This window comes from Idiotropiscis lumnitzeri, chromosome 16 (genome assembly GCF_059441095.1).
Source record: "Idiotropiscis lumnitzeri isolate Australia: NSW breed Sydney's pygmy pipehorse chromosome 16, RoL_Ilum_1.0, whole genome shotgun sequence".
Taxonomy (NCBI): domain Eukaryota; kingdom Metazoa; phylum Chordata; class Actinopteri; order Syngnathiformes; family Syngnathidae; genus Idiotropiscis; species Idiotropiscis lumnitzeri.
The window spans coordinates 16,057,894-16,073,467 of NC_142406.1; the positions used below are offsets into that span (position 1 = coordinate 16,057,894).

Below are 15,574 nucleotides of genomic sequence, written 5' to 3' on the forward strand. Positions count from 1 at the left end.
TGTGGATTGGTGGAAAGACAGGAGACCGTGTGACATGTTCAGCTTTGTAAAGGATGTTTATTAAGTAAATCAAGGTGATACTTGAAAGTGGACATTTAGAAAGACAGTGAGGAGTGAGTGGTGCGCCGGTGCGCCACACCCGTGAGGACTCGACGCAGGCGCGTGCGACAGCTGGCTTTTTTTTTTTTCTCACAAAATATGTCACCTACACTTCATTGTAATGTTGATCACAACTTGTTTCCAATTTTAAGAGTTACAACGGAGCAGCATCAGATGCACCTCCGTGCACCCCCATTGAAAAAAACAAACAATCATTGACAAGTCTACTTGTGTTGCAAAATGTTGCGAAATGGTGTGAAGAGTTGTGATTCGTTTTTGGTACGCTGGCGTCCTCGAGGGCGGCTGGCCGGCCGGGCGTCCTCACGTCCTCACGTCAGTAGCAGCGCAGGAAGAAAGTGTTGCACGCCGTCCCTCGCAGGCAGTCGCACAGTCGTCCGATTCGGGGGCCGTGTTTCATGGCGCAGCGTTCGCCCACGTCGCACTGTTGCATGACACAAACGGACAACCACGTTGCTGCTAATACAAAATGAGCACACTCGCAACGAGCAGCGAAAATACTGCGCCGTCAGCGCTGTTCTCACCCGAGGGATGACGCTGGCCTTCTTCTCCCGCGAAATGCCGGTGTTGCCTTCCGCCTCGTCCAGGAAACCCTGCAGCACCTCCGCCTTCTCACACACACACACATGGTTGATACCTCAGGTTGACAGATTGAGAGCAGTTGGCCTGCGCCGTTGTGGGTGTGGTCAAAGCCGATTTCACTCATGAACATTTAAAGACAATCAAATCTCATTGATCATCGTTCATGGAGGTCAAATATCATAAACGGGCATGCACACACGCGTACACACACGCACACACAGATTGACTGACCAGGTCATCATTTGTGAGTCGCAAGAGTTTGTCTTGGTCCAGCACGGCCGGAATCTGTGTGTCGGTGGTCAACCTTTGACCCCAGCACAGTACTGTCATCAGGGACAGACACACATGCAGGAACAGGAACACACGCGTGCTCTCCATCATACCTGGATAAAAAAAATGTTTTGCATTTCAGCAGGTGCGCCGGTCAAACTCCACATGGGAAAGCCGCAGCCAAGATTTGAACCATGGACAGAACTGCGAGGCAGATGTGCATCCCACTTGTCCACAGTCGACAATCAACCTAAATATAAAGTTGGAAATTATCACCTGGTTCTCGTCTTGCAGATTCTTTTTCGTCTTCTCGTTCTTCTCGTCTTGTTCTCGCCGTCGTCGAGTGTCGCGGTGTTGCGCCGCCTTCGCCTTTATGCTCTCCTCTCCCTCCTCCCGCCTTTGTCATTTCTTATGTCGTCACGTCAAAAGTGCGTCCGCTGGCATCTGGCCGCCCCCTGATGGATGAAGACGGCGCCTGCTCCATATTCAACAGGTCGCCACAAGGTGACCGGTCGCCGGCGTCATGGGTCAAACTGGCGAGTTCCTTCCGTCAGATGGACCGGCGGGCAACGAGGCGCTCGTTTTGCCCGGGAACCAGCCTTTTGTTTCCTTGACGCCGCCGATTGCTGTGGCGTGTTCGGTCTCGCCCGCGTTGCATCACGCCTCCTCAAATCATTTTTTTGTGTGTGTGTTTACATTTTTACTATGAGTGTGTTTTTTTTTTTGTTTTTTTTTGTGCCCATGTGTGTTTGTGCATGTCTCTGCATGCGCTTGTTTATTTGCATGTTTGTGCGTGCGGGTGCGCGTGTGTGTGTATAAACATGAATGCGTGTGTCCCTGCATGTGTGCGTGACCTCGTCAGGAAGATAAACGACGCGGCTCTTCTTCAAGTTATTCAGCATAAACGAAGCATTTTGTCATCTTGGACTCGGCTGGAGGTTGCGTTGGCCTCGCCCACAAGCCTCACGTCAAGCCAGGCCTCGGCGCCGCACGTGACGCCCGCAAGCGTCGTCTTCGTCTCCTCATCGCCATGTGTCACACAAACTACAAGGGGCGATTAATAACACGCAGCAGGCGGCCCAACGACTCTCATCAACACCCGTGCGACACGCCGGATGAAGCTTGTTTGTGTGCGCGAGCATTTGCATGTGTGTGTGTGTGTGTGTGTGTGTGTGCATGTACATGTAAATAACCAGAGCTGGGCACTTGACCCTTTTTTGACAGTCAGTCCCCAGCCTTTCCGGCCGCGATCTCAGTACCGTTCCGGGCTTATTCATAAAAATTGTCAACCGCCTACCACCCCCCCCCCAAAAAAGGCCCAACTGAATGCAAAAAGTCAATCATATTATTGATATTTATCATAAAATGAATTTGTATTTGTGATACGTTTCAAGAACTCAAACAGGAAATGACCAAACTTGCGTTGACAATTCAAATTTGGATTCAGACACGCAAGGCAAAAATTGAAAAATAGACTTTTCTCTGCGCGGAATTTGTGATTGTCGGTGACTGCAGGTCACGTGTGTGTTTCCATGACGACCATCATCAGCGTCATCATCATCGTCGTCGTCGTCATCACGCCCTGCACGGAAAGTCGAGAAGATGAACACCTCAGTGATCACGTCAGCATTAGCGTGTTAGCGTCGCATTGTTCTCACCGAACAGATAAAGGTTGAGGATGACGCGTTGCCGACTGTGACTCCGCCCCTTTCTCGATGGGTTGCCGTGGTTATTCCCACATGGTCCTCATCCCAGTCCTGGTCTTCGTCCGGGTCCTCCTGCGAGTCCAGCAGGTGCTTCCTGCCTTTCAGGAAGTCATCCAGATCCTCGATGCTCGTGTTACCTACACACACGCAAATGCATGCGTGTGTGTGAGTGTGTCTTTTCATGTACGCTCCGTGTGCAAGTGTGTGTGTCTGCCGTATCGTGCGTTTGTGGGGGTGTGTGTGTGTGTGTGTGTGTGCATGCTTGAACATAACCGAGTGCCGACTCACTGAAGAAGCTGTAGCGCAGTGTGGCGTTGTCATCGTAATCGTAGTCCGGGGATGACGTCGTCGCCTGAGCATCACAACCTGAACACACACGCAAACACACACGCGCACACACCCCGGCCTGAATTCAACGTGCACAACTACAAAATTTCTACAGAAACTGATAAGATGGAAGGAACAAAACGTGGGAGTGTGAACATGACATACCGAGAAAACATTCAGTTGAATCCCACAAACACACACAGACGCACACGCACACGCACGCACACACACCCCCACCCACACACACACACACACACTGTTATGTTTCGGTATAACTGACTTCGGTAACCGGAAACCCTGACACCTGGAGATCATGCATATGGGTGTGTGTGTGTGTGTGTGTGACAAGACGATAACACGCACACACACTGATAGAAAGTGAAGTATATTGATTATATTTAGCGAGTGGGCGTGGTCTGATGTCATCGGCTGTCAATCACGCCGCTTCCAGTCACACTGATGTGAAGGACGATGTGACTGACAGCTGACACACATCACCCCCTCAGCCAAGTCATGCTGTGCGTGTTTCTATGCCAGAGTTGTTAACGCACGCAAAGGGAAAGTTGAACTTCACACCTGTGTGTGGCACACAAACACACACACACACACACCCACACTTTACACAAACATTCACACACCGACGCAAACGTGCAAACTCACCAGCCGCGATGAAGAGGACGAGTGTGAGTGCAGACACACACAAGGGCGACATTCTGCACTGACTTGTGTGTGTGCGTGAGTGTGTGTGTGAGAGTCTTCAACTCCAAGGAAAAGGAGGGGGCGTGGCCTTGAGGGAGGTGGGCGGGGGCGGTGTCATTGGGGAGTATTATGATTTCCCCCCGCCAAGATTTGTTGGGGGCTCGCCAAAAGATGTGCGAGCACAACTTGATGCTTCTTCTTGCCCAAAAAGTCCACACGCACGCACGCACCCCCGCATGCCCGCAACGGCACCAACGAGAAAAGCGAGTCGGAGTTAAATGAAATCAAGTCGGTAATTGCACTTTCGGAACAATCTGTCAGGATTGGACTGACTTCATATCCACTTCTTCAACCCAAACTGTGTGCGCGCCACAAAAGCTCTTTGTTTCCCGCAAGCACAGCTGGACGCTCCACAATAGGCTCAACACACGCACACACACACGACACACACACAACACGGACACACGTTCAGTTCCTGTGTCATTCTTCTATTTTCCGTTCTCAGGCCAAAGCACCTGATGGCGTCAATGACTAAGTTATTCACAATGGTGTCATCAAATGTGAAAGGTCAAAGGCAGGAGTAGGCGGAGTCTGACATGCTAAAGCGAAAAGGTGATGACGACCCAAAGGTCAAAGTTCAAGCCCGGGCCAGAAAAGCCAGACGGCGACGTGCCAAACGGTTGCTTTGCAAAATGTCGTACTTGAGAATTGGAGGGAAACTCAAGTCACTTTCTAAACGAACGTCAACGTATTGTGCAGTCGCGAGATCGAGATGAACTGCATCGTGGGAAAAATTAGATAACTGATGGGAGGACATGTCTCACACACCCCAAGGGGAGCGGGGCGGAGGGGGGGGGGGCTCACTCCCCAGTGGGGTGTTTGCAAGCATCCTGTAAACATGCCAATAAAGCATGTGAGCTTCTTTCACGTTGTTTCCTTGCTGCGCACAATACAAAGCCACAAGCAAGTGACGTCACTGCACGTGACACCTTCCCGTGTGACAATGGCGCACAGCGGGGGGGTCAAAGTTCGCGGATGCTGTTCCCATCATGCAGCTGGTCACGCCGGCCTCCCCCCGAGGTCGTCGGCGTGCCCCAGGGCATGCTGGGAAAGTGGCGGCTTCTCACGGACGCTAAATTTAACCGCAGCGGCAGCAGCAGCAGGACGCCGTCAAAAGTTCCGACACGCTGTGAACGCATCGCGGAGCGAAGGTGCACGCGTGTTGCATTCGCAGGCGCACTCCAAACTTTTTACTTTAACAAACTTATTTTATTTTTTTTTAATTTTAGTAATATATAAAATATATTCTGCCCATCTACGGTATGCAGTAGCACACTGAATGATTTTACAGTTTTTAATATGAGGTCATATTGATCAAATTAATAAGTGTTACCAGATAATTCATGCACACTTTTAGAATTTATGACCAACTTCATCAAGAATATTACTGTAAAAATGTTTGACTAAAATGCATTCACTAGCTATCAATCAAGCACTTTGGGTAAAAAAAAAATCTATTTTAATTTACTGATTCTATGGGGGGAAATGGATAATTAAGGCAACAATGGACATAAAAAATCTGATTATCAAAAGAGTGATGGAAAATAAAACTGCACAAAGTCAACCAACTAAGAGAAACAAGTTCATCTTTTAATAATTCTCAGAATTGATGAAACAAATTGAAGTTCTCAAGCGAACAGTAACAGGCGGTAAAATTGCACAAGACCACTGGGTGTCGCCAAAGTCAGTGGTGAGTGGGGAGTCGGGAATGTCGTCAGTCATGACAATGACGACGCTGATGCAGCCGTGGAGCTGACGATGCGGCGGCTGGAAGTAAAAAAGCTGATGTCACGACATCTTCGGGTGCTCTCCATCCTCTGAGCTCAAGTCGCTTTTCTGCTGCTGGTCTCTGTGGAGCACCAGCAGAAGCTGAACCTCCCCGGCCAGAGGACCAGAGTCTTGACCAGGACCAGGACCAGGAGCAGGAGGAGGTTTGGGGTGCTCCAGGGGCATGTTGAGCTTGGTGGTCAGCAATCGGATCAATTGCTTGGCATCCGTCTGCTCCTTCTGCAGGTGACACACCGACGCGAAGGACCTGAGGGGAAGCGGTTGCCATGGAAACAATGTCAATGACGAAGGACCTCCCGGGCACTTCACTTTGCGTGACGTGGCGGCGAAAGCACCACGACGGCTGCACAAAATCAACACAAAGTTTCCAAACCTTCTCACGATGTCGACGTCCGAAGTCAGCGTGGACGCCACCTCGCTGAGCCAGCAGGCCAACATCAGTGCCAGCTGGTCCAAAGTCAGACCGTCCAGACCGCCGTACGTCACCAGGTGGTTCCAACGGACCTGCAAGCACCACAAGTCCACCTTCAACTTTTTTTTTTTTTTGGCTTTCTCGCCAAGCGAGATGCACGCCGCTTGCATTAACCTGCAGGAAGTTGAGCAGAACGGGCTTGACGCAGACGTCCAGCGGCTGCAGGCGGCAGCTGCAGCCGGCGGGGATGAAGATGGTGTCAGTGGAGGTGGAGCTCAGCAGGGCTTTGAACTGTTCGGCCGCGTGTCCTCGATGGATGTCGGCCATCAGCAGCGACTTGCCAGACGGCCACACGCGAGGCCGCCACACCTGCAGCAAAACGCCCAAAGTTCACACCGACGGCTCGCCAAAAAGCGAGAGGCGGACGTGATCCCACCTTGTGCGTCCACACGTGCAGTCGTCGGGCGTCGCAGAAGCCGTCGCGGTTGGCCTCCAGCAGCACGTTGTCGGGGAAACCGGCGGGAAGTTCCACCGGCGCCCCGCGGAAGAAGAGCACGGGCGGGAGGAAGGTTCCGTCCGACAGCGCCGACAGCACCACGTCGAAGAGGGGCGCCTGCGCCGGCCAGCCCTGCAGCTGGAAGGCACGGCCGTTGCGGGCGGCGAACAACTCGGCGTCCACGAACACCGACAGCTCGTCCATGAAGCCCACGCGGCTCGGCCGCAGAGACGCGCTTCGGATCTGAACCGGAAACAATACAAACATTAAGAACACAAAACATTTGCGGCAGCGCGATTTCCACTTCCAAATTCAGTTTCAAGCAAGCGGCAGTCGGCAGCTGGACTGACAAAGCAGCAAGTCGTAAGCGCAAGTATTTTCCCCGCCCCAAAAAATCACGAGACTCACTTGCGAGCAGAGCGAGAGGACGAAGGCGGCGCTCTTCTCCATGACCATGTCCAGGACTTTGTCGGGCAGACGTCCGCCGGGGCAGCCGGGCCGCAGGTGTCGGCAAAGGCGCTCGACGGTGCGGCGGTGGCGCTCGGCATCGCGGCCGCTCTTGGGCGCCACGCGGGTGCCCGCCCGCAGCAGGACATCCTCGCTGATGTGGAGCTGCTGCTCGTGGCGGATCAGCGCCCACGTGGCCACGCGCCACTCCCACTCCGCCAGCAGGTGGCGCTCTGGCGTCTCCGGAGACAGAGGACGAGTCGGCTGGGACGGAAAAGGAACAGAGTGGTGAGTGAAACGTTCAGAGAGGGAGAAGACTGTCCGTCTGACCTCTTGAGCCGACGATGGGCTGGGCCTGAGGAACTTGATGGTCATGGCGGCCGGCGAGGACGGGTCGTAGGGTGAGGTGAGCGCTCTGACTGACAGCTGGGGAGGCGGCGCCAGGCCGATGGGCACGAAGGCTCCTCCTGATGATGTCATACGACGCTTGCTGGGAGGGCTGCCAGACAAAAAAAAAAAAAGTCAGTGGATTGTAAAAAAAAAAAAAGAAAAAAAAAAAATGTGGGCATCCGACCCTGCAGCGTGAACAAGCGCCATCGTTCAAAAAAAGAGAACGAGAGTGTTGAAACGCAAGAGAGGAGATTACGTGGCGGGTTGTGCGACGACGACGACGACAGACAGGAAGTGACATCAGGAGGGAGGAGGCGGGGCTACCTGTGGGAATTGCACGTCGGCTCGGCGTCGGTTCCCACGGTGTCAAAATCATCTGAAATGTCACGGCATCGCATCGCATCGCATCGGAAAAGCTCCAAGCAAGCACACACGGCAGTTTCCGCTTTTTTTTTTCCAGCCGAAAAGGACAACTTGAAGCGTTACCTGGCGTCACGCACACGTGGCCCGGCCGCTCCATCAGGTGAGCGGCCATCTCGTCGCCTACGTGGCTCACGTAGGAACACGACGTGCAGGTCAGCTTCTCCGGAAACCTGACACACAAAATTTCAATGAGTCCAAACGGAAGCGTGTCGAATGTTGGCGGCCGGGCGCTCACCGCGCGCTTGGCTGGAACATGCCCAGGTAGCGCAGCGACGTCTTGACGGTGGTGTGGTTTCTGCGGGGAGACGAGGATCACAGGCGAGTGAGTCGCAAGCGAGAGTGGGCGTGGCGTGGGCGTGGCTTGGACCCACTTGATCATGTGGTTGGCGTAGGCGGTGGAGCAGCAGGTGGCGAACGGGCACAGCGAGCAGTGCACGCGAGACGGGAAGTGATTGCTCAACTCGCCGATGCGCTTCAGACACTCCACGCAGCGGGGACGCGACGCGTCGTCTTTTTCGCTGACAAAGTTAATCAGCAACCTCAGATTATTCATGAATTGGGACAACATTCGGAAGGCCTTCATGTCGGCGTGTGCGTGCGTGCGTACCTGCCGAGGTTAGACAAAAGGTGAGCCACGCTCTCCCTTGGATTCCTCCCGGGAACTTCCGGCGGGGGCGACGGCGCTTCAACGTCGACCACCTGAAGGATGAATAGTTCCCCAAAACGATGCGACGTGATTGGCTACCATTTCGAAAGCAAGCGAGGGAAAGCTGGCGCTACGTGATACCGGTTTCCAGATTTTTAAAAGCATTCAAATGAAACAGCTTTTATAATCTCTCGAATCCGTAGCCCATTTTTTTTTTTGTACGTTACACCGACCTTACACGCGACCACCGTTCGACCCGCCGCCTCCTCGCACTTGGTTCCAGCAACCACCGAGTACGTCCTGACCGTCACCTACGCAAGCGCAAGAGTGAGGCACACGCGCACGTTCAAGAAAGCTCAAGAAGAATGGCTACCTTGGTTCCGGGTTTGAGTCCGGTGACTTGCGTGGGTGTGATGTGAGTTCTGTGGTACACATCGTGGTGCTGTTGGCGCTCTTTGACGCACAGGAAGTGAAGGCGACACTTCTTGCAGCTTAACACAAACTTTCTCTGAACACAGACACAAAATGTTCCGTGTCAACCCGGCCCGCGTATTGATCAACGGATGTGCGTGCGTGCGTCACCTGATGCTTGGCAAAGTGATGCATGTAGCAGGCGCTGCTGCGGAGCACCTTGAGACAGTACGGACACATCAGGTTCTTGGTGTTGGCGTGAAGATCCTCAAAGTGACGCCACACATCCGAGTAGAACGACGACCTGAAGTTGCACACCTGTGACGCGCACAAAGGAGCCCCGGTAGAATCGCAGTGGCGGACCCGCCCTAAAAAAAAAAAAAAAGAAACACACCTGGCACACGTAGGGCATCTCTCCAGCCTTGTGCGTGCTCTTCATGTGTTGCAGGAAGAACGGCTCGCTGCCAAAATCCAGCTCGCAGATCTCACACTTGGCTGCCACACAAAGAGGATTGCGTGCTCATTTACACGCCACCGTCGCATGTGCGCGTGCGTTACTGACCGGTGGACGCGTGCGGCGTGTGCACCGCCTCCACGTGGCGCTGAAGTCTGAAGGGAGAGTTGAAGCGACGGAAGCAGTGAGGGCAAGGACACACCGAGCCCATGTGGTGGTCCTCTTCGGCCATCTTGGCGGCGTGCGTCTTCAAGTGAGACATCAGCCTGGGGAAAGGGAGGGAGGGGGGTCGTGAAAAGGATGACCTCCATTTTGCCACGCGCAAACCTTTGGGAAGAACGGCTTCAGCGTGGGCTGCTATCAGATTCTGACGAGCAAAGCGATCGGGTTTCACATTCTTGCAATTAGAGAACAAAAATTAAGCTAAGAACTTTTCTCCCCCTCTTCATTGAGCGCAACCTGCACATTTTCCAATTTATTTTTGGGTTTCAATATTTGCTGCACTTTATAAAAAGTTTAAAACATTTGAGGGCGACAACTCATTCATTCATCTGCAAACTGAATTAAAAAAAAAAAAAAAAAGTTCAAGAATCAAAAAGACGACTTGTTTTGCTTTCACGGAGGACGGCAAAGAACGTTTGTTTTTTGATTGTTGCTGAATTTGATCATTGCTGGATCGGCGCATCGCTAACGAATATTTTGTTCCACTTTCTCATCCTAATCGATGCGATCGCGGCCGGTTGGCGTTTTGCATTTCTCACTGAATGTTGCTGTGGAGGCTCTCGGTGCAGTGCAGGCATTGGTAGGGCGTGACTCGGCCGCGGTGGTTGTCGACGGGCTCGGGGACGCCGCTGCAACCCGGGTCGCATCCGTAGTAGAAGTCGTCCACCATGATGACCAGCTTGCCGCGCTCGGGCTCGGGTCGGCTGAGCGGAGGGGACCCGGGGCTCTGCGAGGTTTCGGACGGGGAGACCACGGCGGCGGCGGGCGTGCGCGGGGAGGAGGCGGAGCTGGGCCGGGCGGACTGAGGAGAGAAATAAGGTCAGGTGAGTTACGGCGGCGGCGCGGGTTTGACGGATGGGCCCAACTCACAGCGGGCGGGTTGAACGTCAATTCTTTGCTGGGCTTCTTGGCTTTGTTCCGCTGGCGCTTTTTGTCATTCTTCTTTTTCCTGATCACCTTGAGCTTAGTCACACTCTCGGCAATGACGGGACTGCACAACTGGACGGAAGGAGGAGACGTCGTCATGTCAGAGGTCACCGATGTGGTCTCCGCAGCCACCAGGTAGGCCCCCCGAAGACCACGTGATTGTTTTCACTCTGTTCTCATCTTCAACTCACGCAAATGAATCCTCGCAGCTCCGAGATCAGCTTGTACTGAGATGAGCACGAAGCGCACTTGAAAGGACGGGCCGGACCTAAAGACACGCACGCACACGGACAGACCCCAAAAGTGAAAGGAGGCGAGTCAAGTGGGCCCGTTTGCATGCGCCGGACTGGCACGTTTTTTTTTTTTTTTTACTTGTGGTGCCGTCGTACCTTTGGGAATATATTTTTTGGTGTCGACTGCAGGTCTGTCGGCGGCTTTGGGCGATGAGAACTGCGGCTGAGGCTTCTGCGTTATGGCGTTCTTGTGGTGCTCCTTGAAAACGTTGTTAGCGGCTTGACCCGAGACCACACCTGCGGACATCGGTCATTTAAAAACTGGACAGAAACGTCACGCGCGCGTGCATGTGTGTGCGCGTACCCGTGATGATGGGGGTGTGGTCGGACGGCGGAGGCGACGCCACGGCGGGCGCGTGGGCGCCCACGCGTACAGTGACGAAGCCGCTGGACGTGCCGCCCGGGTGGAAATGCAGCTTGAGCTCCGTAACGCCCCCTGCGGAAGGTTTCACAGGACAAACGTCAAAAGGTCGCCTTTGCTGAGAATGTTGCTATGGCAACTGATGCTCGACACCGCAGTGATGACCTTTTGTTCAAAAGCTTGACCGCAGCGGAACGCCTTTCAATTTTAGTCAGGTCCAATCGGGATATTGTTTTTGCAATGGGCAATCGGAAATCAAATTGATCAAAAGTGACAGATTTTTATTATTCTGACACAAACTGAAAAGAATGTTTTTTCAAATTAACCATTTTTTATAATAAAGAATAGACGCCTTTGAGTGTTTTTAAATAATCTGTCCACATGTTGCGCCACCATTCGGCAAAAAAAATAAATATATATATATATTGTTTTTGATTGCGGCGTGATGTGCACTGACCTCCGGGCAGCAAGGGGACGCGGCGACCGTTCACCGAGAAGCCGAGACGAGCGCCTGACGACTGGACACGTTAAAAAGAACGAGAAGCCGAGAAATCAGTCAAAGTGATCTTGATGATGACGACGGCGGCCGGTGATGGCAACAAGCGTTACCTCCAGCATATCGCAGCTGTCGACCGTCGCCACGGGAACGTGGGCCTCGTCCTCTTCATCATCTTCAAACCAAAAGCAAACATGAACGCCTGTTTTTCATATCGGTGACTTCATGATTACGACTAATGTCAACTTCTTGGCAAAGTTCACCTCCGTCATGCGGCAACTCCGCTTCCTCCAGTTCCATCGGTAGGTCAAAACTGTCGGCCATCCGCGCGAGATCTCCGTCGATGACCACAATAATTCAGGCTGGGGAAAAAAAAGGTCAACTTAGTCAGATAAGATTTTTTGACACCACATCCATCCAATTAAAGGACGGAATCACTGATATGCTGATTGATTCTAAAACCCGTGGCGAGTGATGCCCCTATTGATAATACGGCCATTGATTCAAACATATCTTTCGTCATCCAAATGTAATAGTATTCACACCATCATTTTAAGCATTGGGTGTATTTTTTCTAAATAAAATAAAAACTGTATTTGACAATTTCCCACATTTCTGCCGTTGCTGTTTGCTTAGCAATGCATATCAAAACGCTGCTTTAAAAAAAAAAAAAAAATCGACTGAATAAAACAGTAAAATGAAATGACAACTAATCGAGCATGTTCTTGCACCACATCAGGTTTTGATGAGAAAAACTTGTACAAAAAACGTGACTTCATTGTCAATAATGTCAGAATGGTCTTGACTAATGCAAGTTGTGCTACTTTCCGAAAGAGTTTAAGTAAGGTGAGCGGCTGGCGTATCGCCGTGGGTGGGACACCCCCCGCGCCCCTCGCCCCCCCCTTCTCAGTCCACCGATGCTAACATGCTAACGAGCTAGCCCGGCAGATGAAATGTACTATTGCTGTCAACTCTACAAAACGAGCGTTTTTCAAAAAGTTACACGTCCATTCTCTTACCTTTAGTGTGTCTTTCTAGTTTGCCAAAAAACACTTATTGGAGTGAAACTGTAAGCGCAAAGTTGCACCTTTTCCACAAGAAAAGCAAGAAAGAGCTCTTGTACTAGCTGGTAGCAGTTAGCCGCAGACACGCAGCGTGCGAGTGTGCTTGTGTGATACGGCAACTGCCCGTTGTATATCCTTCCGCCAATCATGCCTCGCGCTATCCTGGCGGAGGGATATTGTTAGCTTTGGAAGCTATGCTAACAGTTGGTCAGTATGCAGTTTATTCTCAATTTATCCTCCTGATGAAAACAAACTTTATCCCCAACGGCTAAAATCAATGACTATCATATAACTGATAATGTAACTTGTACAAGTGGTGAAAATGTGTGCTCGTGTAAAATATCATCGCCTTAAGAATTCGTGCTATGGACTATAGTGCGGGTCAATTTATTAGCATATTGATGAGCATAGACGTAAATAACATTTAGAATGTGTCGTACTAAGTATTAGGGTAAAGCTTATTCTTATGCGTTATTCACTAATTTTAACAAACAAGTGACGATAGTGTAATTATGCACAAAACGCGTAAAGACACTTGTGTAGTTTCCTACGCGTTATTATGAATGCCGATTGTAGTGTTCCTTTCCGTCCCGCTCCTGCCTCACTATCCGACGTAAATAACGTTACTTATGTATACACATTTCTTCTTCTAAATATGAAATAATACGGGTTTTATTTGTGATGTAGGAATCATATGCAGTCCTACTTTTAAAATATTTTAATAACGGCTTTTTATTTTAAATGATTAAAAACAGACAGAAAATGAGATTGCAATACTATCAAAACGAGTTCTGCTTTAGCATTTGCCAACACTCAGTGGGGGAACTATAAAAGAAACAAAATAAATTCGGATTTATTTTGATTTCATTTTTCAATATCATCGGTGAAGTTCTTCATTCGCTTCGCTTGTTAGCATGCTAGTAAAATAAGCAAGCACTTCCATCGGTTTGTGGCCGACGTTTAAAAATATGGCCAGGTACAGCCTTGTACAACATCGTGTAAAACTTGCGAAAACACTCAAATGAAAATATTCAGTCATCAAATAACGTACTTAGAAATCCATGCGAGAATACTTTTTGAAAAGAGATCCACGCTCACTTCAAGATAGCGACTACGGATCACGTGACTGATGACTACGTGATGACGTTAAGCCATGCGTGAATACCAACACGGAAGTACACTCGCGGATTCGAGAATAGTCAACTTTATGAAAGTAATTAAAAAAATGTTTGACACAAAATAAATTCACGAAACACTGCAAAAAAAATCACTTTTGGAATTTTTTATGGTAAGAAAAATTCAGTGTAGTTTTACAAGCGATGATGAAGTTCAAGCTGCTCGCAAAAACAGAGAGAGAAAATGCGCAAAAAGCCTTCTGCTCACTTTTATTTTGAAAAGGCGGATGTAAACGTCGGTTGAGTTCCGAGGTGGAGGTTGTCGACCTTGACACTCGGGAAGCCAACGATCGGTGCTTAAAAACACGCGAAATGGACAAACATCGACGATTAGCTTCACGTTTGCAGCCGAACTCCAAAGTTGAAGGTTTGTTTTCTAAATTGGTTTCCTTTTTTTGCCGACGTTGCCAAGGGTCGTTGCTAACGTAAAGATTTACTGATAGCAGGAGCTAGCTGCTATTGCTAGGACGTGTCACGATAAAACGAAAATATATTTTGATTAAAAAAATAAAAATCGCGACACAATTTATGAGATGTGACGTCGTCGCGTGTCTGTAGTTCCTTGCGAACCTCTTGACTGATTGTTCCATGTACGGTTTTCCTGACTGATATCTACAATTGCCAATTCACAAATGTTTGTATCATCTGCAGTTTAAAAAAAAATGCATGAACAAAAATATTTTGAAGTCTTAAAAAAAACTACTACATACTCTTCACATCTCAAAATACATTTGAAATATGAAAGTAGTATTTTTAGTTAAAAAAAATCCAGTTTGACTTTTGAAACATTTGAGAAGGCTCTAAACAATTCAATGATCAAAATAGTTGTTAGTTCATTTGCCTTGTCCTCGGTTTGTTTCAGTGTTGCCATCTGACGTGCTGAAAGTGATTGTGGGTGAAGGCCGCAAGTGGGAGTGGAGCTCCTGGGGGCAGGAGCAGACCCAGCTCCCTCACGTTAAAGAGGAAGATGAGGAGGAGGACGCCACCAACAGAGAAGACGATGAAAATAACCGAAGCGACTCGGATGATGATGACTTGGAAGCGGATGGTGGCAAAAAGCGCTTGAGCTGCTCACGGTGCCGCCAGAGCTTCGACAACAAGTACCGGCTGCTGCACCACACCAGGATGCACACGGGCGAGCAAATCATCTGCGGCGTGTGCGGCAAAAACTTCTCCAGCAAGAGCAACTTGCGCACGCACATGAGAACACACTCGATGGAGAAACCCTTCACCTGCTCCGTGTGCGGTAAGGGTTTCTCCGTGAAGAGGTATCTGGTATCCCACATGCGGACACACACGGGAGAGAAACCTTACTCATGCTCTGTGTGCGGCTCGGGCTTCAGCTACCGCATGTCGCTGGTTCTCCACATGAGAACGCACACAGGGGAGAAACCCTTTTCCTGCTCCGTTTGCGGCAAACGCTTCTGCCAAAAAGGACAGCTGAGGGCGCACACAAGGACACACACTGGGGAGAAACCCTTCCACTGCTCCTTTTGCGGGAAGTCATTTTCCGAGCGGGGACACATGATCTCACACGTGAGGTCGCACACTGGGGAGAAACCGCACCCATGCTCGCTGTGTGGCAAAACCTTTGCCACCAAGAGGAACATGACCGTCCACGCCAGGACGCACACCGGCGAGACACCATTCAGCTGCAGCCGTTGTCACAAGAGATTCCCGCACAAGTATCAAATCACCAGACACAAGTGTACCATCACGCAGTAGATGAACCAAATCGCCTGTCATCAAAAAATCTTCACTTACAACAATAAAGTTCTGTGAAAATTAAACCTTTGGGGGAAATATCT

General features: G+C 50.4%; 4 protein-coding genes and 1 long non-coding RNA gene across 7 annotated transcripts; 2 read left to right on the forward strand and 3 right to left on the reverse strand.

Annotated features, from left to right (window-relative positions):
• Positions 1–37: 37 nt before the first annotated feature.
• cart4 (cocaine- and amphetamine-regulated transcript 4) lies at positions 38–1,572 on the reverse strand. Its single transcript, XM_088319312.1, has 4 exons — positions 1,246–1,572; positions 931–1,082; positions 642–725; positions 38–541 (listed from the first exon to the last, which is right to left on the reverse strand). Exons 1-4 carry the CDS (start codon positions 1,373–1,375, stop codon positions 434–436), a joined length of 474 nt encoding a protein of 157 aa, XP_088175438.1. The 5' UTR covers positions 1,376–1,572; the 3' UTR covers positions 38–433.
• A 737-nt stretch (positions 1,573–2,309) lies between these two features.
• Positions 2,310–3,797, reverse strand: LOC148321792 (uncharacterized). Its single transcript, XM_088319597.1, has 4 exons — positions 3,663–3,797; positions 2,964–3,041; positions 2,628–2,812; positions 2,310–2,551 (listed from the first exon to the last, which is right to left on the reverse strand). Exons 1-4 carry the CDS (start codon positions 3,712–3,714, stop codon positions 2,486–2,488), a joined length of 381 nt encoding a protein of 126 aa, XP_088175723.1. The 5' UTR covers positions 3,715–3,797; the 3' UTR covers positions 2,310–2,485.
• A 1,533-nt stretch (positions 3,798–5,330) lies between these two features.
• pogza (pogo transposable element derived with ZNF domain a) lies at positions 5,331–12,733 on the reverse strand. Of its 2 annotated transcripts, XM_088318744.1 has the most exons (25): positions 12,547–12,728; positions 11,791–11,889; positions 11,641–11,702; positions 11,489–11,549; positions 10,975–11,106; positions 10,767–10,907; positions 10,569–10,645; positions 10,321–10,449; positions 9,990–10,252; positions 9,337–9,494; positions 9,169–9,269; positions 8,946–9,092; positions 8,737–8,871; positions 8,597–8,674; positions 8,325–8,416; positions 8,089–8,235; positions 7,953–8,012; positions 7,781–7,887; positions 7,619–7,670; positions 7,235–7,403; positions 6,866–7,168; positions 6,398–6,700; positions 6,136–6,330; positions 5,923–6,053; positions 5,331–5,796 (listed from the first exon to the last, which is right to left on the reverse strand). In XM_088318744.1, exons 2-25 carry the CDS (start codon positions 11,849–11,851, stop codon positions 5,550–5,552), a joined length of 3,351 nt encoding a protein of 1,116 aa, XP_088174870.1. In that variant the 5' UTR covers positions 11,852–11,889; positions 12,547–12,728; the 3' UTR covers positions 5,331–5,549. The 2 variants fall into 2 exon arrangements, 1 of the variants encoding a protein (XP_088174870.1); XR_015846898.1 differs by lacking the exon at positions 5,331–5,796 and having other exon boundaries at positions 7,551–7,887; positions 12,547–12,733.
• On the forward strand, positions 7,427–11,386 carry LOC148321794 (uncharacterized). The gene is made up of 3 exons (XR_015846899.1): positions 7,427–10,512; positions 10,587–10,690; positions 10,800–11,386. It is a non-coding gene; the product is annotated as an uncharacterized LOC148321794 (long non-coding RNA).
• On the forward strand, positions 12,673–15,556 carry LOC148321795 (uncharacterized). 2 transcript variants are annotated; one of them, XM_088318746.1, is made up of 2 exons: positions 12,673–12,798; positions 14,629–15,556. In XM_088318746.1, the coding sequence occupies exons 1-2, from the start codon at positions 12,786–12,788 to the stop codon at positions 15,489–15,491; spliced, it is 876 nt and encodes a 291-aa protein (XP_088174872.1). In that variant the 5' UTR covers positions 12,673–12,785; the 3' UTR covers positions 15,492–15,556. The 2 variants fall into 2 exon arrangements, with proteins under 2 accessions (XP_088174872.1, XP_088174871.1); XM_088318745.1 differs by lacking the exon at positions 12,673–12,798 and adding an exon at positions 13,818–14,133.
• Positions 15,557–15,574: the final 18 nt, after the last annotated feature.